We start from the raw sequence: 22,921 nt of genomic DNA, 5'->3' as shown, positions 1-22,921 counted from the left end.
ACTATATTGGCAGATAATTTAGCTTGTTTTAAGAAATGTGCTTGAAATGAGAACTCATCTGCCAGTAGAGTGAGATCATTTGACAAAAATGATATAAAACGAGTAAATAATGTCTAGAAATAAGCTAGAAAATCCTATAATAAGTGCACATGCATCTCAAAATGGGACATTTTAGATATATTGATAGATATATTGACTAGATTTAAGATCATTTCATTTGACAAGATACTAAAAAGTACTTCACTGAAGAAAATATAGCAATTCTAAATGTTCCACAATGATTTTCAGACTCTGGGATATATGTACTTCTAAACAATGGGATCTACCTGCTCACCATGTGGCCATGAGGGACAGGGATCCAGCCTTTTGTTTTGGTAGTCACAAGAAAATGTGGGATCACATTAAAAAACAAAAAACAAACAAACAAAAAAAAACATGATAAATTTGAATAAAAAATAAAAAAGAGAAGAAATAAAAGAAGTCGCAAAAAAACTTTAAAATGTAGATACACACTAAAAAAATGGTTCTATATAGAACTATGAACATTCAAAGAACCCTTTGTGTGATTAAATGGCTCATTGCATTGCGAACGGGTTCCTTAGACTGATGGAGAATGTTCTGTAGATGGTTCTATATAGAACTTTTTGAGAAGGGTTCTATATAGCACCAAAATGAGACACCCTTTTTAGTGGCGTATAGAAACATATACAGCACATTCTCCATCAAGAGATCATACATCAATCATACAAAGGGTTTTTTGAGAGTCCATGGTCCTATAAAGATCCTAAAGATCCATCTTTTTAAGTGTGCAGATATCTTTGCAGCGACATTTTTGAAGTCTGCTTTATTGACTCGTAGCATAAACGTCCTCTCTGTTTCACAGGGATTTGAGTATCACTGTGCATGAAGACACTATAAACTCTGAGACTGAGGTGCTGCACACGGTTCTGATGCTGTGGATTCTCACCTACTGTATCTTCATGCTGCGTCAATTAGAGATTTTGGTGCTTTTTTAGGTAGAAATTACTCAAATTACTCAAAAACGAACAAGGACACTTACATGAACTTCCATCCTGTACGACCTGCATCAGTTTTGTGCTGTGTGAAGGTGTTCGAGGGCTGGACTTCTGGAACTACAGCAGGAGATACTGTAACATGAGGGAACCATTTAGGAATGACCAGTTGATTTTATTATAAGCGTAATTCCATGTCAGATTACATCCACTGCAGGCTCTATATTGTGCTTGTATTCTCCCATCTCATTAAACACTTTCAGCAGACTATTACTGCATTTGCATATTCTTATAAATCAATTTTGTATATTTTGTCTTATATGTGAACTTTATACTAACGAACTTATTAGTCGGCTCGCGTTCATCTACGCTGCTACACCTCAGATTTGCTGTTTGACTATTTAAACTTACTGTTTTTTAATTATGCATTTGAAAGCAAGCAAAATGTATTTATATAGCGCTTTTTACAACAGGTGTTGTCACAAAGCAGCTTTACAAAACAATCAGTATTACAGAGAGAAGAGAAAAGAAAAGAAAGAAAATCCAGGTCCGAGCCCCCATGAGCGTCGCCAGCGATAATCAATCTGGTTTTCTAGATTGTTCTAGTTGGCAAATTGATAAGTGATGCTTTTTTTGGTAGTATCGTGTAAGTAAACACCCTGCTAGCGTGGACTTTGTAGGATCCGTGCCAGCTCTGAGGCAGCCAGCCACTTCTAAGAAGGCTCTGTTTGTTTGGAATTTGCCTGCTGGTTCAGGGTCAGCAGAATCAATACCTTTCATCACGGGGAAAGAAAACAGATTCAGCTGGAGTTTGGACACTTGCATGAAGGTTCTCCAACGTTGGGGTGGGGTGGGGGGGGGGGGGGGTACAGAGGTGTTTTAACATGTTTCATACTGCTACCAGACACATTTCAGCCAGCCTTGCAAGCATAATTAACTTTAGAGTCTTTTATTGCCACACAACAGCAGATTTATACCTTAACTAATAACACAAGAGATGTAATGTAATAATAACTAGCTATAAACTAGTACTGTCTGAGGTGAGCTATACAGAGCTGTGCAGTGTAATGAGTGCAAACATCAATGTGAATGCAGAAAGCCAATATTGTGCAACTGCTGTCAGTTAGGGGTTGTAAATAGGTTTTACATGCATAAATATATTGCTTTAACATTAAAAGTGCATAATCTAGAAGCACTGTGAAACCTCAGGGTCTTCTAGATGTTCAGAGAAGGCTCATGATTTCTGTGAAGTGTACCTTTCTGCTTTCTGGCTGATGTTCTGGTCACTTTTGAATGTTGGTGGTCTTTCACACTCGTGGTAGCAGGAGATGGACTCTACAACCCACACAAGTGGCTCAGGTAGTGCAGCTCATCCAGGATGGCACATCAATGCGAGCTGTGGCAAGAAGGTTTGCTGTGTCTGTCAGCGTAGTGTCCAGAGACTGGAGGCCCTACCAGGAGACAGGCCAGTACACCAGGAGACGTGGAGGAGGCCGTAGGAGGGCAACAACCCAGCAGCAGGACCGCTACCTCCACCTTTGTGCACAAACGGTTAGAAACCGACTCCATGAGGATGGTATGAGCCCTCTTCACAGATGAAAGCAGGTTCACACTGAGTACATGTGACAGACGTGACAGAGTCTGGAGACGCCGTGGAGAGCGATCTGCCGCCTGCAACATCCTTCAGCATGACCGGTCTGGCAGTGGGTCAGTAATGGTGTGAGGTGGCATTTCTTTGGAGGGCCGCTCAGCCCTCCATGTGCCTGCCAGAGGTAGCCTGACTGCCATTAGGTACCGAGATGAGATCCTCAGACCCCTTGTGAGACCATATGTGGGTCGGTTGGCCCTGGGTTCCTCCTAATGCAGGACAATGCTAGACCTCATGTGGCTGGAGTATGTCAGCAGTTCCTGCAAGATGAAGGCATTGAAGCTCTGGACTGGCCCGCCCGTTCCCCAGACCTGAATCCGATTGAGCACATCGGGGACATCATGTCTCGCTCCATCCACCAACCGTTGCACCACAGACTGTCCAGGAGTTGGCGGATGCTTTAGTGCAGGTCTGGGAGGAGATCCCTCAGGAGACCATCCGCCACCTCATCAGGAGCTGCCCAGGCCTTGTAGGGAGGTCATACAGGCACGTGGAGGCCACACACAACACTGAGCCTCATTTTGACTTGTTTTAAGGACATCACATCAAAGTTGGATCAGCCTGTCGTGTGTTTTTCCACTTTAATTTTGTGTGTGACTCCAAATCCAGGCCTGGTTAATACATTTGATTTCCATTGATGATTTTTGTGAGATTTTGTTGTCAGCACATTCAACTTTGTACAGAACAAAGTCTTCAATAGAATATTTCATTCCTTCAGATCTAGGATGCGTTATTGTGTTATATATATATAAATCTTCAATGTTTGGTCCATCATCATCATCATCATCGTTGACCGCTAGTCCAGATAGGGTCGCAGTTGATTGGTCCATTTTTGTTTAACAGAATCATCACGAGTGTCATAATTAAACTCTAAGTGTTGTAGAAATTCTCTTATTTCAAGTTTGGTTAGGAACAAATGGGTTAGACTCTTGAAAGGTTCAACAGAAAATTAGCCAATCAGGATTGTTCTCTCTGTGGTTTCTAGGTTGATACAGCTCAGCAGCCCTCCCATTGGTTAGGATCTGGATCTGGACTTAAGGCGTTACACGTTACATTAACTACCGACATAATTAGGGAGTGACAGAGGAATCAACTAATCACGCTCTTATTTACAATGAGTGAGAGAAAAATGTCACTGTAGTCCTTCTGAAGGTTCTAGATATGTCACTGAGAGTTAATATGAGGCATAGTATAAGCAGATTTTAGGTACACTCTTAAAAAAGAGTACTTTGCAACATGAATGTGTTATAGATCAGAGCACTTTCATTAAAATTCAGCAGGGTCCAGTTATAGAAAATTTCCTCAAGCAAAGGTCCAGAGCATCATAATGTCCAACTTGCACTATAATTCAGTGCTGTATACCGTTTACTGAAGTAGCCTAGTAGTTTTATCAACATCTGATGTGTCCAACAACTGAATATCAAATCAAATACAGTACAATTCAGTCATATTTCAACAATATTTATTGTCAGTTTTCTCTTTTTAGATCACGTCATGTGAAGTAGTTTTCCTTTGGCTCACTTTCTTCTCCGACTTCTCCGTCACTCACTCGAGTCCGATATTTACAAAGCATGTTATTGGTCTGTGAGTTTACCGGGCTGTAAAGTGGTACCATAGAGGGTAGAAAAGCTATACTGACCAAAATAGGAGAATCCTGTCGAAATTAAATAATTCTCCATAGTTTTTTGGTTATAGGTCCAGGTCCACATAGGAGAGCGCCTGGATCCGGACTTGGACTGTGGTCTGCCTAATAGTGACCTCTGCTATAGATGGTTCTATATTGAACCTTTTAAAAAAGGGTTCTGTATAGCACCCAAGGGTTCAGCTAATGTTGCATGTTTGACACCACATAAATACAATAACCCTTTTAGGTGCTATATAGAATAACAAAAAGGTTCTATATAGAATTATATTTAGCACATTCTCCATTAACCTGAAGAGCCCTGATGCAAAGAACTTTTGTTTGTAACAGACATTATCATGTGTCTGAGCTTGTATCAGTGTCACACTGGCTGTGTTTACATGCAAAGATTTCTGCCAATCCAATTGAATACAATCAGATTACAGATCCAGACTGAGGTGTTTCTGCTCACTCTGCTCAACAGTCTGATGAAAATCTTTGTTTACGTGCCCACTACAAGTAACCCGATGCGGTAACACTTTATTTGAAGGCTACCTACATAAGGGCTTTATGACGCATTCATAAGCACTGAATAATGTGTTTATGAAGCACTACTTGAACATTTATTAAATGCTTATGTTGGTTCTCGCAACCTGACATAAGATGTTTTATGAAATAAATGACATTGTACTGACATAATAAGAATAAACATATTTACAGCACTAAACATTTAAAACACTATACATAATTGCATCTTATCCATGCCATGGAGCGAAGACAGGGTGGTTTCCAGGCATATTTAACCTGATATTAATACAATGTCATCTTAAGAATGCTGACATAAATAGTTCTGTATAGTGTTTTAAATGTTTAGTGCTGTAAATATGTTCAATGTTTATTCTTATTATGTCAGTACAATGTCATTTATTTCATAAAACATCTTATGTCAGGTTGCGAGAACCGACATAAGCACTTAATAAATGTTCAAGTAGTGCTTCATAAACACATTATTCAGTGCTTATGAATGTGTTATGAAGCCCTTATGTAGGTAGCCTTCAAATAAAGTGTTACCCCCGATGCAGAATGACGCTTGCGTGGAGCAGCGCTGAGAGTGAACGTTACCATGACAGCGAACATCACGTGAGGTCCAGTCGGGGTGAGATGAGCAGCAGTGAGCAGTGCTTGTGTTTTTAATGGCTTTAAACTGACGCCAGGCTCCTAGAAACGTCCTTCACATGAACTTATAAAGGAAGACGTCGTGCTCTGAGACACAGAAGCTGGCCGTCCGCCCCGCCGCCGTCTTTTAAAGCTCGGAGTATGAACCTCGTCTCCTCTGCAGACCAGTTTCTGCTCCGCCGTGTTGACCGGTATAAGCCTCTCGCTGTGACACGCCGCACATGCGCAGAGCATACTTACACATTCCGATAGGGAATGTAATCGGATTCAGGCGTTTACGCGGATATTATTCTTCTATTTAATGGATTATTTACAGGATTACCCACCTCGGTCAATCGGATAGAAATTGTATTCCGAATGGCCTCAATTGGATTAGTCTATTCCGATTGAGGTGTTTACACGGACGTATTATATTCCGATTGCGCTATTAGTCGGATTATTAACAGATTATCAGGCTGCATGTAAACGTGGCTAGTGACTGCTGTTTAAACTCGTAACAACACTATCAAAAATATGGTTCTTCAAGGGTTCCTTAGTGAAGAAAATGGTTCTATTTAGAATCATAAATACTCAAAGAACCCTCTGCATGATTAAAATTGCTAACAATATTCCTGTGAATTGCTCTTAGCTTAGTGCTAACATGCTAGTAGTAATTATAGCGATTTAAAGCATTTGTTTTTAGTCAAACGGCTTATTTTGGTGAGAAACTCAGATCAGTTTAAGCTCTTTTTCTTGATACTGATGGGAGATCACATTAGCTTCAGCCATCCACCGTGAGCACTGGTGTCCCCCCGACTGTGATAAATGGTGTGTGGTACTTAAAAGAGAATTCTACACTTTTTTTCACCAATTCACCCTCATTTGCTGTGAAGGTAACAATGTAAGTCATGTGGAGTGTTTTGAAGAAAAAGTGATCCCTTCTGAATTAATTAGCCAGCTTCTATTTTTTTATGTGAGCTCTGACAGGAATCATTTACAGTTCAAAGCAATTTTGTTTGTTATCAAAACCACCAGTGAACCTACATGTGACATCTGAGTTACGTTATCCTTATTATTTTACGTGATACTTTTTTAATCCCACAAACAGGAGAATTCCACCTTTTAACCATCTGTGAAGTGAAACACCACATACACACTAGTGAACACACACACTAGGCGGCAGTGAGCACACTTGCCCAGAGCGGTGGGCAGCCCAATCCACAGCACCCGGGGAGCAGTTGGGGGTTAGGTGTCTTGCTCAAGGACACCTCAGTCATGTGCTGTTGGCTCTGGGGATCGAACCGGCGACCTTCCGGTCACGAGGCTGGATCCCTAACCTCCAGCCCACGACTGCCCCCAAACTCCACACAGAAAGGCCCAACCAGGAATCGAACCGGGGACCTTCTTGTGAGGCAACAATGCTACCCACTGCGCCACCGTGCTGCCCTTTTGTGCAATAAGGTTAATTGTAGCCACTTTTAGAGGCTTTAAACACTCTGAACCTGCAGTTCCTGTCATCGCCATCTGACATTTTCATCAAAAATCTAAATCTAAATGACTTTTTTTTTGCTTTTAGAAGTTAAAAAAGGGGTGGAGCTCCATTCTCTCCATGTCGAGGCCTTGTATAGAACCTGATAGAGCATCAAAGAGAAGCCTGGGTTCCTATCTCTACAGGACACAGTGATAAACAAGACTGATTACTCTCTATACAGTTTAACAGATGGTGATCAGACCAACTGACCAGCTGCAGGGTTTTAATTACGGAAATTAAAAGCAGCTGTAAACGTTTAATAAGCAAGACCATCAACAGCACACAGAGAGACACTCGGACAGAAGCTGCGAGTCCGACATTGAAGGTTGAAGCAGCTCTGAGACAATAAAGCACAGATCATTTTTATAAAGACTCTAGTGAACATTCACAGATGATGTTTCTGTGGGAACAGGGGAACATGACCCTAAGCATGTTATACTGGAACCCAGTTAACCATATTAAATATCCGTGCTACACTTCACCCCACATTAGGTTGTGTCCCCCTCACTCCTACATGTTTGCAAAGCTTGGGTGCCCCAGTCAGATCAAATGTTTTGTTGACTTAAGTGAAAATAAATAAACACATCATCTCCCTGGACCACACTTGAATATGATATTGTTCTGCAATTGTTAGTACACAAGTTCTACAGGGAGATTCATTCGAAAGAGGCCTTGAATATTCTGGTGTAACTCCTGTTAGAATGAAGCAATTTGAACCCAAAAAAAAAAAACACGACATACTTTGACGTGTGTGTAATTGCATTACATGCGACGCTGGAAGTGATCTGTGTTTTCTGCCAGACACATGAAGGGGTACAGGGGAACACCGCACCTGGAAGTTGCAACTGGAGGTTATGTCCAGTGCCTACCTCATCGCTCTAACGCCGGGGCATCCCGGCTTGTTTGAAGCTCCATATTCTGAGGAGCATTTTGTTTTGTTTTTTTAGATTAAATTCTGTAAATAAACAGTAACTGTATATTACAATGTGCAGAAGTGTGTTCTCTGTAGAGGATGTGTGACTGATTTCCACTTACAATCAACACATACATGGAATTTGACCAGGGGTGCACAGACCTTTATTTCATATACTGAGCCCCGTTTGGAAGGTTTCCAGTGAAAGAAGCACATGTACACTGTATCTTTATGAATGGTGATGTTTGCTCCTTCTTATCTCAGCTCAATGTACTTTACAGGAGCGACTGATCAATTTTACAAAGAGCTCGTAGAGTATGTCAATACAGAGTGATAACAGCCCCACTGCCCCCCACGACCCCCCATGCCCCTCCACTGCACCTCAGTGCTCTTCACTGCCCCTTACAGCCCTCCACTGCCCCTCACTGCTCCTCACTACCTGCCACTCCTCGCCCTCACCACCTGCGATGCCCCCACTGCCCCTCACTACCAGCACAGCCCCTTAAATGCCGTTCCCTACCCACACTGTCCCGCTACTGCTTATTACCCCTTACTACCCACACTGCCTCTCATTTCTCTTTATTACAGGCACTGCCCCCTCGTTGCCACTCCTTGCCCCTCACTATCTGTATCTCCCCCATTGCCTCTCACTACCTGCACAGCCCCCATTGCCCCTCACTACCCGCCACTCACTGTCCTTCACTGCCCCTCATTGCCTTTTGCAACTAACACTGGCCCCCATTGCCACTCCTTGCCCCTCACTACATGCACTGATCCCACTGCCCCTCACTTTCTGCATTGCCCCTCACTACTTGCACTGATCCTACTGCCCCTCACTATCTGCACTGCCCCTACCACCCTCCAAAGCCCCTACACTGCCCCTTACTGCCCCTCACGGCCCGCACTGCCCCTCACTGCCCCCACTGCTCCTCACTAAATAATTGTTTGTTCAAGCTTTTTGCTGAACACAGGCCGTTAGATCTCCTTTACATTTAGATCAGTCAAATGTGCTAAACGTGCATGAAACGTTTTCCATACATAAGTTCTATATAAGGCTTCTGCCCCTCACCACTTATCACCCCTGACTGCCCTCACTGCCCTCCACTTCACTTAGGAATGCATCAGCACCATATACTAAACATCACTTAGCTATATTAATTAATGTTAGTTAGTCAACAAGTAATGGGAAATTTTACTGAAGCACATAGAAAACTAAACTAAACTGTCACTGGGGTGGAAATCAATGGTACGTCTTCAGGTTCCTTAGGTAGGGAACATTATTGTACCACATCACATTGAAATTGTGTTTTAATGAAAAATTGCATGTTTTAAAGTTGTATTGACCCCGACCACTGTTTTGTCTTCAGCCATTTTATTTTAGTGTTTAATTTAAAAATATTTGGTTTTTAAAAATGATTTTTTTTAGATAGAACATATTTAAAGTACACATTAAAACCACTGCTGTACCTTCAAGAGTACATTCACACTGTTTGTTCCATGATGAAAAAAAATGATTTGCATCATCTTTTTAAGTTGGGATTGTATCGCGGCTTCATTAAGAAACTTTTTAAAGGATTACTGAACACTGATGAGAACTTGATGCTTAAGAAAATCTGAGCAAATGAATGTTTCATAGACTTTCCTGGATCAGATATTTTGTTTGAAAACTCCAGAGCTAAAATCTGCTGCCTCAGCAGCTCTAGGACATGTTGCATCACTGAATGTTGTGCGAGTGTAAATCATGACCGATTGGTTTCAGAGAATGTGGTGTTGGTTCATTGGTTAATGTTTAAAGGTTGGGGTCAGGTGATATTAAGGAGCTATAAAAGGGTAGGACTTCATTCAGGCAGTCTCCTGTGGACAGGGCACTGGTGGTGAGTAGCTAAATATAAATATATATACATTTGACACGGGTGATTTATTCCTCAAGGCAGACGCTGGTCAGATAATATTTATATCGTAGACAAGATTTTTTTTTATTTTTTTATATTATAACACAATGCCATCTGGGTCATCTCTGTGCCAATTTAGTTCAAACCCATTTAAATCACTTAATCAGATTAATTTATACAACCAAACACAATTTTAAAACTGAGCTTCAAAGAGTTTTGCAGTTATGAATTTTTAAAGACAAACTCTTGAGGTCAAAAATCACATGAGTAGCATTTTAAATACTGAAGCTATCTGCTCAGACATTGTTGCCATATGATTATACTGAAATGAAATGTATAAATATATCAACAAATTCTCCAACAAGTTCACTAATCAGAGGTTTGTCATTTTCTTTACTCATCCACCTTTGCACAAATTTTTAAGCCTAAATTCAAAATGAATGAGCACAAACTTTACAAAGACATGATCATCTGATATATTCATTTAACATTTTATCCACCATCTCCCATCACACCAATATAATAATAATAATAATAATAATAATAATAATAATAATAATAATAATAATCCTCTCAATGTTCTTATGAGGTTTTCTTTCAAGATAGAAAATACTTTCTGAGAGCTTCTGCAAAAGATTTAGAATATTAAATTTCCCGCAACTAGATAAATGGAGCATTATAAAGGTTTATGGGAAATAATAAGATTAGTTTAATTATTTTACTATTTTATTTTTATTGTGCAGCTTAACCAAATAAGTAATAATTAAAAAAAAACATTTAAATCATGAAAGAGCAATTTTTTTTATGTTACTGAGAATTGTATAACTGTATAACAGTCCGATGCAAAATAAGATTAGCCCCTTTTGAGATATTATTGTATGAAAAACGTGTATGAACTTTTGTAAGGTCATAGTGTCAAATTTCAGTGTCATTTCAAATGTTGCATGAAAAAATGTAATAATTCATATTTATTTTTGCAAATTTATTTGAATGAAATTAAATCAGAAAGATTAAATATTTTATGCTTGGGCCTAAAAAGTACATAATTTAAGAAATGAGAGAGCTATCAACATTGGACAAATTGAAAAATTTTCACAAAAATTTCATTTCGTCAGGTATCAGCATTCAGGAAGCACTTAAGTGCAATAATTTAACAAATTCAAAAGACTTTATTAAAACCTATTTTTAAATTGCTGCATGACGAAGCAGCCAGACAATGTTTTGTTTTACTATATAACCTTGTATTGGTATAATGACCATAAAAAACCTAAAAAAATATATAATAAAAACATATAATAAAAACATTTATTAAAAAATAAATAAAAAATATGCTGAGTAAAGCCACAGACACACTATGTGACTTTCAAAGTTGTCAGATGTTCAATCTACACAACTTGCCATCTTGTAATCGGGAATCTTGACGTCGTCCTGGTTTAGTCACTACAGGGGTCTCACATTACAAGATCTTTCTCCAAGACGAAGCTCCACCAGTCTGTCTGCTCTCCAAACTACTACAAACTTGCATAGCTCCTCCCCCAGGTTTCCCCTCCCTCCTGTCTTGTGGTTTCATTGGTTTTAACCCGGGGCTACATTCACTGATGGTGGCATTCGGGTAACAACATGATTCACACTGCTGGATTTGGACACTGACAGGTCCACAACTTCAGCTTGTTAGATATCGGTCAGGTCTCTGCAAGGGGTCAGCGAATCTCTTGGCAAGCATCTTTGAATGAGTTCTATGACTTGCCAGCCCTAAATTGGTGTTGAAACACGTCTTTGTCTTATTTTGAGAATATTTCATTAAATCAGAAATTTCAATTTTCCATGAATCTGTGTTTTTTATGCTGCTGTTAAAAGCTGCCATATTCATTCTGGCTATTCCTTAATATCTTACACAATATAAATGTAAATATTTGAATTTCTAAATTCCAATCATCTGGATAAAAAACAAGATATTTTTACATAATAAATAACACTGGAATAAAAAAAATCTTGAAAAGCAGCTCATCGCTTTTTCTCATCTTGTCACATAAAATGATCTTAAATATAGTCAATAAATCTAATATTCCTCCTGCTATGATTGTTATAAGCATGATTCAAGATTATTTATCTTCTAACTATAAAATTACAACTAGGTTGGCAGATAATTTTGCTTGTTTTAAGACATGTGCTTAAAACCAGCAAAATGATCTGCCAGTATAGTGAGATAATTTTACTTAAATAAATTACCTTAAACAAGTAATAATGTCTAGAAATAAGCTAGATAATTTTATAAGTGCACAACCATCTGAAAATGGGAAATATTAGATATTTTGACTCGATTTAAGATCATTTACCTAGACAAGATTTCTTTTTGCAGTAAAACATTCTGAGGCGTTCTGAGAATTCATTTCATTAAAGCTTTATTCAGGATATTTCTTATAGTAGGACCTCAATCTGAACATAAATTTGATTGTAATTTAATTTTCTGCATTATTATTTTACAAGGTTCTTGACATTCCTGATGTTCTACACATGTTTCTGTCATTTTAGATTTCTACAGCTTTGTTCATCATTCTGGACTCTTATGTTTCTTGTGCTCTTTTATGAAGACTAAACACTGTAGTATGCGTCTGTAATGTGTATTTAAATCAGCACCAACCTTTCTTCCAGGAGATAAAATGAGTGGAAAGATCTCTTGCTGTTTCCTGGTTTCCCTCCTGTTGGCAGTGGTCTGGGCGGCTCCTCAGGGAACCCATGACCATTCAGCAGATCACCATCAACACCTCCACCATGGCAAGGATGAACCTCACCCCAGCCACGATGGAGCAGGTGACTTGTCCCACAAACTTGCCCCCCACAATGCTGACTTTGCCTTCTCCCTCTACAAGAAGCTGGCTGCCCATCCTGAAGCTCAAGGAAAGAACATCTTCTTCTCTCCACTGAGCATCTCCATGGCTCTGTCCATGCTGGCCCTGGGAGCCAAAGGTGAAACCCACTCACAGATCTTCAGCTCCCTGGGCTACAGCGCTCTCACTCCTGATCAGGTCAATGAAGGTTATGAGCACCTTCTTCACATGCTGAGCCACAGCCAGGACACCATGCTGCTGGAGGCAGGAAGTGCTGTAGCTGTCAGAGAAGGCTTCAAACCTGTAGACAAGTTTCTAAAGGATGCTCAGCATTACTACCAAGGAGAGGCCCTCAGTGTGGACTTCTCCAAACCTGAAGTCGCTGTGCAAGAAGTCAACAAGTACATCGCCAAGAAGACCAAAGATATGATCACTGACATGGTCAAGACCCTGGACCAGGACACTGTGATGATGCTCATCAACTACATGTATTTCAGAGGTACAGTAGACAACTAAACATTCCATCAGAAATGGGTTCTGTTTTTGAAACATGAGATTTGAAACATGATTTCTGGTGATAGCATTAACAAGGCCTAAATTTCATCCTCTAAGGTAAATGGGAAAAGCCTTTTGAAGTGGAACACACCCACAAAGCTGACTTCCACGTGGATGAGAAGACCAAGGTGTCTGTGGACATGATGAAGAGAACTGGCCGATACGACTTCTACAACGACCGAGACAATTCTACCTCCATCATCATGGTGCCCTACAAAGGCAACACCTCCATGATGATCATTCTTCCTGCAGAGGGAAAGATGGAAGAGTTGGAGAAAGGCATCTGCAAGGAGCATCTCAAGGAATGGACTTCCAAACTCTTCAGAAGGTAGTAAACTAATTGCTTTTGGTTTAAAACAACTTCCCAGCCACACAAATTGTCATATTGGAAAGATTTAGATTCTTCAACTGTAATAACTGCAGACTGATTATTTAGCGAATGTTATTTGCATGCAAAACTGATTTTTAACACACTACATTTTCTGCAAATGTTGCGGCATGAGTAAAAATTTGGACACCCTACTAACACACCCTGTGGCTTTTGGTAGACAGGTTTTTATTTTATTCTTTCTAGTCTTGTTTTAGGAATTCTCGCCAACTATTTTCTTGCAGAATACTTTAATTCTGCAATGTTCTTGGACTGTCTTGCATACACTGCATGGGCTTTCAATGATGTTCAAGTCAGTGGACTGTAAGGGCCATTCCCAAAGTGTCTGCTTGCATTTGTAGAAGTAGTTTATGGCAGATTTTGAGGTATTTTTTGGATCTCTGTCCTGTTGTTGAGCCACTCTTATATATATATATATATATATATATATATATATATATATATAACATTATATTTTTGTTTGCATACAGTGACCATCTAATCACAAACATTTTTGCAATCTTTCCTATTTTCCAGCTCTGTGGATCTCTTCATGCCCAAGTACTCCATCTCTGCATCCTCCTGTCTTGCGGGAACTCTGAAGGAAATGGGAATAGTCGATGCATTCTCAGACAGTGCAGACTTCTCAGGAATTAGTGAGGAGGCCAAAGTGAAAGCTTCCAAGGTATGTGAAGAAATCCAAACACTGCCAAAACTGCAATCTCAGTGTTAGTAAGTACAATAAAAATGTGTTTTTCTGACAGAAAACATCAGATGAAATTCTGAGTTTATTTTTCTAAGAGCAGTTCTAAAGCTTGAAGTGTGTTGTTATTGTGAGGAGGCATTTTTTTGAGAGAATCATACAACAAAGGGTTCTTTTAGCAATGACCCTGTTGTCATAAAAGAAGGACTTTTGGTTCCCTGAGAACCAATTTTAACGGGCAATCCCTTAAAGATCTATTTTTATGAATGAAATTCTTTTTTTTTTTGGAAAATCTAATTTACAAATGACTTCTTCAGACATGGTTCTTAAAGGACCCATCTGCTGAGGTTGAAATTTCTCAGGAAACCAAAAGTCCTTCTTCTACACTATTGGAAATAAGCCTACTTTGCAGGTACATGATTCATTCATTGAGGTACAAACAATGTACCCTCAAAGGTAGAACAGTGGTTTTAAGGTCCAATACATGAGTATTACAGACCTTACATGAGTTTTTCCTAGAGGAAAAGTAGGTATTTGTACCTTTTCATAACCTAATGTTTTAAAACAGAACAATAAAATAAAAAGCCTGGAGACGAGACGGGGTGTGTGGAGTCAACAGAGTTTAGAAAATATCATTTCAATGGATTCTGGTTCAGTTATGTTCCCTGACTAAAGGTACTGGGATGTACTCCTGAGGGTACCACCACAGTGAGAAGAGGGGTACTGCCCCAGTGACAGTGTTGTACCTTTTTTTCTGAGAGTGTATGGCAGTTCTCAGATTTGTCTTCCATGACCCCTAGACAGTCTACATTTTTGCTGTATCCCAAGGTATTGCTGGGTTTGACTAAAATTATGGACAACATAATTTTAATTTTAATTTTAAAACCCTGAGGGTCAGTCAGAGAACCACTGCCATAGAAGAAAAATCTTTCCATGGATGAAAACTTGAGGATCCTGCAAAGAACCCTTTTATTTTTACAAGTGTGATTTGAACCTTAGACTTAAACATCAGTGAAATGCATCCATACCCTTCCCATTAGTTTTAGACTTGAGCATGCTTGTGTACCAATACATGGGAGATGAATGTTCAAAGGTTTCAAACACATTGCACAAATACAGTGGATTCACCAAAGCTGTTGGTAAACATGGGACAAGTAAAGCAAATAGGCAAAACAAAGTAGCCTGTAAGAGATGTACAAAGTTCTTTCCAATCTTAACATAGGATGGTGGTTGATAAATGTAATAAACCATGATTAGAAAAAGACCCACAACTCTTTCTCAGGTTCTTTAGACTTTGGAAAGAAATTCACCTCCAACTTCCCCACAGGTCCTCCATCAGGCCGTCCTCAAAGTTGATGAGAAGGGCACTGAAGCAGCTGCTGCCACCACCATAGAGATCATGCCCATGTCTCTGCCAGACACCATGAACCTCAACAGACCCTTCCTGGTCTTCATTGTGGAGGACAGCACCAAGAGCATCCTCTTCATGGGCAAGATAACCGATCCCACCGCATAGAGGCAGCCAACTCCCACCCACACTGCAAGCAATATGAAGGAACTGGCCTCATGTCATTTATCGGCAAATTGAGTTCGGTCTTCGTGTCACTTGTCAGTCAGAAGGTAAAATGTTCTGCAGGACTCACAGAAGAACTCCATTCAGCTGAAATGAAGCACAAATGCATTCTGTCTCAGTCCAGTTCCTTAACACGCATAGTAAAAAAAAAAAGAATAAAAAGTTGTTTTCCTTTTTTAACCTGTACATTACATTGGTTTTTGTTTTTGTTGCCAAACTGAATAAAACTATGTATGTGGAACCGAATGACTCACGTGCAGATACTTTAAAAATGCTAATAAAACCATAAAATATATTAATTTAAAAGATACAGCATTGTCACTGTTGGTCAATTTAATAACTCACTTTGAATGTTGTCAATTAAACATAAGCAAGTATTACATGCTTAATTCAAGAGTACAGACTTATTCAATTATTTTGGAATTAAGATTTATTTGCTGATAAATTCTATGAAGTAATTAAACCTAAAGTAATTTCTTGTGAAGATATTGCCTCAAGCTATGTTTATCGTTTTGGGCATCTCTGGCATTTCTTCATTTCTTTTTACAGCCTAATGTTATTTATTATTGATATTAGTTTTAGTATTAATATTATCTGTTCTGTTTAAAAAAAAATATATATATATAAAAGTTTTAATTTAAAAAAAGTTGAGCTGCCTTAAAATTGAGTTATTTGGAAGTTAGTAAGGCATAAAACAGATTCTTGTTCTGTTAACTTATTCAAAATGTATTTAACTCAAAATTTTAAGGCAGCTTTTTTTAAGTAAATACAACTTTTTACTACGTGTGAAGTTGAGTAGAGTAGTACAGTATCAAATCACTTTAGTGAACATAACTGTATACATTATTTAAGTTTGGTAGAACTATGAAATTTCTACAACTGAGCAAGTACACTGTTAACCCAGATTTTATATCTAATTAAACTGTTTAGTTACAATGTACATAAATTATTTGTTTTATTTCATTACTATAAAAGTTTAGTATATTGTACTAATTCGATCGCATGTTTAAATTACTGAATCATTTTAAACTAAATAAACGTAAAGCCTTACGTTTTAATATATTAATGTAAGGTGTTGTTACTAGTCCTGGTCACTAGGTGGCAGTATACATACTACGCATTGTTTCTCTTTATTATTACTGTTTACTGAGGAAGACACAGTATTGTGTGATTCCTTGAGGGTGAGACATGCTGACTGTGCTCTGTGATTAATCCTAATTAATCATTTAATCAATTAATAGTACATTTTAAATGATAGAAACTGTGAATGTTAGTTGAGACTTTCATTGAGGGTAAGTTAGAAGTGGGAAAAACTGCTTAATTGACAGTATTGTGTGCTTCCTTGAAGATATGCCAAGCTGCTGTTTGAGCCTGACTATAAAACAGCGCCACCAGGTGATCACACCACATTCCTGCACTTCCTGGTCCCTTTCATTACCACCAAATCACAACGCAGAGCTCAGCTGGGGAGCCATGTAAAGAAAAGGGTTACATCTTTGGTGCCGTGACCCGGATGTGGTGTGAAGATCAGTGTGGACTCATCCTTTGCAGACAGCATTGTTTCGGATGAACTGAATATCCTTTTTTTTTTCCTTCTTTTTTTCACAGCCCATTCGTGTTATTTTGCTAAGGGTTGGACTGTGTTTCATTAGTATTCTAGTACTTTTCTGATGTCTAAATAATAGTGTGTAGGCAGATATTGTGAGTAAAAAAAAAAAAACTCAATCAAAATAAAACAATGCAAGGTACTTCTCAAGGAACCCCATCCAGACTAGCTTCCGCAAATGAGCCACTGCCCAATACTCCCTGTTTGTCATTTGACTCGGCTAAAGTCCTCCACAGCTGAGGTCATCAGAGGATTGACCCTGTAGTAGTGGAGTTAGACATAGAGGGAGATGGCACAACTGCTTGCCAGTCTGTGAGACCAAAACTTCCACTTTGACAGCTACCAAACTTCACAAAACCCTCCCACTCATTCAAGTCCAGGGTCGATGCTCTCACAGTATGTTGCTGTTCCTGTGTCCCCTCAGCCAGCTACTCCTGATAACCACCCTGATGACTAGAACCTCCACGCTCACCCTTCTCCATACACACCTAAAAATCAGTGTCCAGCACCACCACATGGTCTCATGAGTGTGCCTGTTATAACACAGTATGCACCTCAGTATGGTTTCACACAGACACATCAAGTGAAGGGTGTGCTGGTGTTTAGTGGCCATGTAGACAGTAGGATGCTTATAGATGATTGGGTAAGGGATATGCAGTACCTTCTAGATGCTGGTGGTCTGCCCCCTCATTTTGCCTTTGCGACGTGGTGTGACACCTGAGTGGGGAAGCGACGAAGCTTGTGCTGAACTTGCCAGCCCATGAGCAGACACCAACCAGAGCCTCTGAAGAACCAAGACAGGAATATAGCGATACTCAGACATCTGTGGAACCCCTTGCAGACTTTTATGAGCAAAGTCAGAAACCTAGTGAGTCACCTTGCTCATATGCTATTGTTTTGGAGGCCACTCTGAGGGCAGCTGAGGACTCACAGAATGAAGGTTTACCCTTTCCAGGCTGTGATGTCAAGTTCATTCGTCTGTTCTTCCGGGAAGCTGAGTAATGAAGAAGCCTATTTTAGGCTAGCAGCAATGAAGTCAAGAATATCTTCATTCAAAGAACTCCAGGCAGAATTACATAGTCTAGTCAGAGAAGGAAAAAGCTTCCAGACCCAAACCAAACTCAAGAAATAGCCAGCCAGGTTGGAGAGAACAGAGGATGGAGCCTAGCCAAAAGTCAAAGCCAGAGATCAGTAACAAACACAACTCAAATTTGTCAGAACTCACTGAGCTGGTGAAAAAGCTGGCTTTAAGCCAAGAAGACTAACTTGGTAGGAGGCCAAGTTAGCCAAGCCTAGAAATCTAGTAGTGGAACAATGTCAGCCTCAAGCATCAATTAAGAGTAAGCCCAATTTAATTTGTCATTGCTGTGGTTAACCTGGTCATGGTGCACCTACTGCAGGGCTATTTGGCCAGCACAAGAACAGGGCCAGGCAGTGAATGATGTGGAGGCAGGAAGTCTGCCTTTAAACGCCTAGAACCTGTGGTCGTTGGGGCAACCATGGGTTGTCAAGGAAGTCCCCTTGATGATTATGCTACCGACACTAAAAATCGTAAAGGAAAAATCGTTTTGGAAAGCACATCCCCAGCTTGGTTTGCAAACCCTCTGATGTCCCAATAGAAGGAGCAGCAGGCCAGCAGGTGCCCCATTATGGTGTGCTGGACATTAACCTCCACTTCCTCAACACTACATTTAACAATGTGCCAGCTTTTGTTGTTCCAGAAACCGAGTATAGAATGCGTGTCCCCCTGCTTATTGGTACCAATGTGATTCATGCTTCTAAGGAGCGTTTCCAAGACTCACGTGGTAAACAGTTCCTTTCAAAGGTGAAGCAAACTAACCCAGAATGGTACTCAGTATTAATGGACGTCCATCCATTTTCTAAGCCGCTTCTCCGTCAGGGTCGCGGGGGTGCTGGAGCCTATCCCAGCAGTCTTCGGGCGAAAGGCAGGAGACACCCTGGACAGGTCACCAGTCCATCACAGGGCAGACAGACAGACACAGACAGTCACTCACACCCTCACATGTCCAATTGGCCTGACTGGTGGGCTCAGGCACGGTTCAGTTGTACTTGTGCACAGTACGCATGTAATTGTAGTGTAATTGCTAACCATGCATGGAACTCAAACATGACGTCAGTGATGCTGCCTCTACATGCGATTAACAGAACAAAGCTACAAGGCATGTCGGAGAGCTGTGTATCAACATGGTTAGTGTAGTGGTTAACACCTCTGCCTTCTACACTGTAGACTGGGGTTCAATCCCCACCAGAGCAAACACCCACATTGACAACAGATGCACATATAACGCAATGTTTTGTTTGTTTTGGTTTAATCATTTAATTATTGATTTTTCTTTAAAGAAATGTGACATGTTCTGGCAAAAGGCGAGGTCACCTTCACCCAAAGTGGGAGAGGGTGTAAGGTGTTGTTACTAGTCCTGGTCACTAGGTGACAGTACACACTCTATGTTTCTCTTTATTGTTGCTGTTTATTGAGGAAGACACAATATTGTGTGCTTCCTTGAAGGTGAGAGATGCTGACTGTGCTCTGTGATTAATCCTTATTAATCATTTAAAAATATCTAACATCCATCAAAGTTTTGGACAGATTACCACTGGACGACCTGTTATGTTCCGTTAGTTGTCATTAGTACATATTTTCGTGCTATTTTTGTGGGTTTTTTTTGTAAATATTGCAAGCGAAAAGAAGTTGGTGTAAAACTATTTGCTAAGCTCATGAATTTTGTCAGTTTTAGTTTAATGTGACCTGCTTTACATGTAGGCTTGGGAATTTAAACTGTTTGAGAAGTATATGTATTTTTTTTTAATTTTATTTAATGAGAGCGGCGATGCCACTGAGTGCTATGTACATTTTAAATGGAAGAAACTGGGAATGTTAGCTGAGACTTTCATTGAGGGTAAGTTAGAAGTGGGAAAAACTGCTTAATTGACAGTATTGTGTGCTACTTTGAAGATATGCCAAGCTGCTGTCTGAGCCTGACAATAAAACAGCGCCACCAGGTGATCACACCACATTCCTGCGCTTCCTGGTCCCTTTCATTACCGCCAAATCACAACGCAGAGCTCAGCTGGGGAGCCATGTAGAGAAAAGTTAAAATGTTAACTGAAAAACCGAGGAGGGAAAAAAACGAAAGCTTTTTTTAATGTGAAAGCCCGGCATCTCTTCAGAAGGTCTGCGTCTCTTCAGCTTCTTCTGGCAAGACAGGGAATGTTCGAGTTCGAGAGGCTGATATTTAAGGTTTGTTCTAACAAGTGAGAGATATTTTCACCGGATTTTCATCCTTTCATCCTTGCTTTAACCAAGCGGTGTTATTTTCAACTCTTACCAACAGTAGTAGCTAGCTAACAGACTGGCTGGAGACTTTTAGCTGCTAGGTAGCTAGTTAACACTAACAGATTCGACTGACGTTTCCCTCTCGTTGACTGTCTGAAGACTTTTAACGACAGACGTTTCAGACATTTTCACCCATAACGTTGACTAACAGACTGTCTGGAGACTTTTAGCTAGCACTAACATTAAGCTAACAGGTTCAACATGTATTTTGACCAGTTACTAGCGGTAATAATGGAATAGAATTAACAACCATTTGTCTCTGTGTTTGTTTTGCACACTGTGAAATTAGACTTCTGCATTTAACCCCTCCGTGCAATGAAACACCCACATACACACACACACACTAGGGGGCTGTGAGCACACTTGCCCGGAGCAGTGGGCAGCCCTATCCACAGCACCCGGGGAGCAATTGGGGGTTAGGTGTCTTGCTCAAGGGTACTTCAGTCATGGACTGTCAGTGCTGGGGATCGAACTAGAGCAGCCTATGTACGGAGAGAGTGTCCTCTGGTTAGCCCCATAGAATATACTGTGGAAAAGGGTCAGAAACCAGTTGCATATGTCCTAATTATTCAGATGCTCCAGAAGTTGTGGCAGTCGTGAGCTGGAGGTCAGGGAACCAGCCTTGTGACCAAAAGGTCGCTGGTTCGATCCCCAGAGCCGACAGCACATGACTGAGGTGTCCCTGAGCAAGACGCCTAACCCCCAACTGCTGCAGATTAGACTGCCCACCACTCTGGGCAAGTGTGCTCACTGCCCCCTAGTGTGTATGTGGTGTTTCACTTCACGGATGGGTTAAATGCGGAGGTGAAATTTCCCTGTTGTGGGACTAATAAGGGTCACTTAAACTTAAGTTGCTTAACAAAACTGATATATTGAACAAAGCCATGTCAGAAAAAAATTCATTTCCCACAAGAATACAGATCAAATGTAAACAGACTGCACTTTAATGAAAACACTTTTTTTTTGCCAAGGATGAATTCTCAATTGCTCTTGTCATCTACATAGACGACTTTGAAGTTGCTAATCCTCTCGGAACGTCAAAGCTGAAACATAAAATGTGTGCAGTATATTGGCTCATTGCAAACATACCTGCAAAACACAGGTCAACCCTCAACTCGATCTGGCTCTGCTCTGTAATACCTCCATTGTCAAAGAGCATGGTTCTGAATAAGTGCTTCAGCCACTTATCTATGATCTAGAGTTGATAGAACAAAATGGAGTTTATCTGGAGGAACTAGGTGCATGTGTAAAAGGCACAGTCCAGTATGTTGCTGCTGATAATCTTGGTGTCCACTCTCTTGCAGGATTCTTGGAGAGCTTCACAGTTAACAAATTCTGTAGATTCTGCTTGGCAAGCAAGAGTGACATTCAACAGCACGAGGTACGTTCTGGTTTCTTTAAACTCCAAACTAGCAAGTGCAGGAAGTGAGAAAGGACCCAGAACTGAGTAAGACTTATGGTATGAATGACATATGGTATGCCCTTTAACTGAAAATCTCACGTTAGTACTGGTTGTTAGTACTGGTTACCCACCTGATATCCTACATGATATCTTGGAAGGCATTGTTCCAAGTGAGTCATCCTTGTGTCTTACGGACTTGATAGTGAAGAGGTATTTCACTCTAGATATTCTAAATCAGACCATCAAGTACTTTAGTTACATATTTACTGACAAAACAGACCAACCTCAGATTATTGGAAAAGGATTTTCCAATAAAAGGACAATTGGTGGAAATGCTCATGAGAATTGGTGCCTCATAAGGCTCCTTCCATTTCTTATTGGCCAATGTGTCCCCGAAGGTGACAACACATGGGAAATTCTACTGATTTTTAATGATATTATTGAACTGGCTGTGGCACCAAGACATACTGAAGAGACACTGCATTTCCTGGACTGTAAAATAGCAGAGCACAGTGAGCTGCTGCAGACAACATTTACAGATTTTCATTTGAAGCCAAAGCATCACTATTTAGAACATTATCCTCAGCATGTAAGGAGGTTTGGTCCCCTGTCTGAGGTATGGACAATGCGCTTTGAAGGAAAGCATAGGTTTTTTAGGAAGGCAATTTGTGATGCTTAGAATTTCAAAAATGTTGCCATGACACTTTCACCAAACACCAGAAAGCACTCAGTTACTATCTTGACTGTAGCTAATTTTTT

General features: G+C 40.2%; 2 protein-coding genes across 2 annotated transcripts in view; both read left to right on the top strand.

Annotated features, from left to right (window-relative positions):
* The window catches only part of zgc:100997 (uncharacterized protein LOC445211 homolog), a 42,417-nt gene extending 41,134 nt beyond the window's left edge, over positions 1 to 1,283 (top strand). Inside the window, exon 10 of the mRNA XM_017686527.2 lies at positions 884 to 1,283. Within this exon, the coding sequence (XP_017542016.1) occupies positions 884 to 1,016 (133 nt within the window). The 3' untranslated portion in view covers positions 1,017 to 1,283. The remainder of the gene's footprint in view (positions 1 to 883) is intronic.
* An 8,439-nt stretch (positions 1,284 to 9,722) lies between these two features.
* LOC108413844 (alpha-1-antitrypsin homolog) lies at positions 9,723 to 15,985 on the top strand. The gene is made up of 5 exons (XM_017686528.2): positions 9,723 to 9,755; positions 12,426 to 13,100; positions 13,214 to 13,484; positions 14,061 to 14,208; positions 15,554 to 15,985. The coding sequence occupies exons 2-5, from the start codon at positions 12,434 to 12,436 to the stop codon at positions 15,740 to 15,742; spliced, it is 1,275 nt and encodes a 424-aa protein (XP_017542017.2). The 5' UTR covers positions 9,723 to 9,755; positions 12,426 to 12,433; the 3' UTR covers positions 15,743 to 15,985.
* The last annotated feature ends 6,936 nt before the right edge of the window (positions 15,986 to 22,921 follow it).

Source organism: Pygocentrus nattereri, chromosome 4, assembly GCF_015220715.1.
Source record: "Pygocentrus nattereri isolate fPygNat1 chromosome 4, fPygNat1.pri, whole genome shotgun sequence".
NCBI classification, from domain to species: Eukaryota; Metazoa; Chordata; class Actinopteri; order Characiformes; family Serrasalmidae; genus Pygocentrus; species Pygocentrus nattereri.
Note: the sequence above shows the minus strand (reverse complement) of the source record. Positions and strands in the feature narration are given on the sequence as shown.

Excerpts from the sequence above, each read along its gene's own strand:
- LOC108413844 (XM_017686528.2), top strand. The coding sequence starts at position 12,434 with ATGAGTGGAAAGATCTCTTGCTGTTTCCTGGTTTCCCTCCTGTTGGCA. Across the intron at positions 13,101-13,213 it reads CAACTACATGTATTTCAGAG|GTAAATGGGAAAAGCCTTTT; the intron begins GTACAGTAGACA and ends TCATCCTCTAAG. Across the intron at positions 14,209-15,553 it reads CCAAAGTGAAAGCTTCCAAG|GTCCTCCATCAGGCCGTCCT; the intron begins GTATGTGAAGAA and ends ACTTCCCCACAG.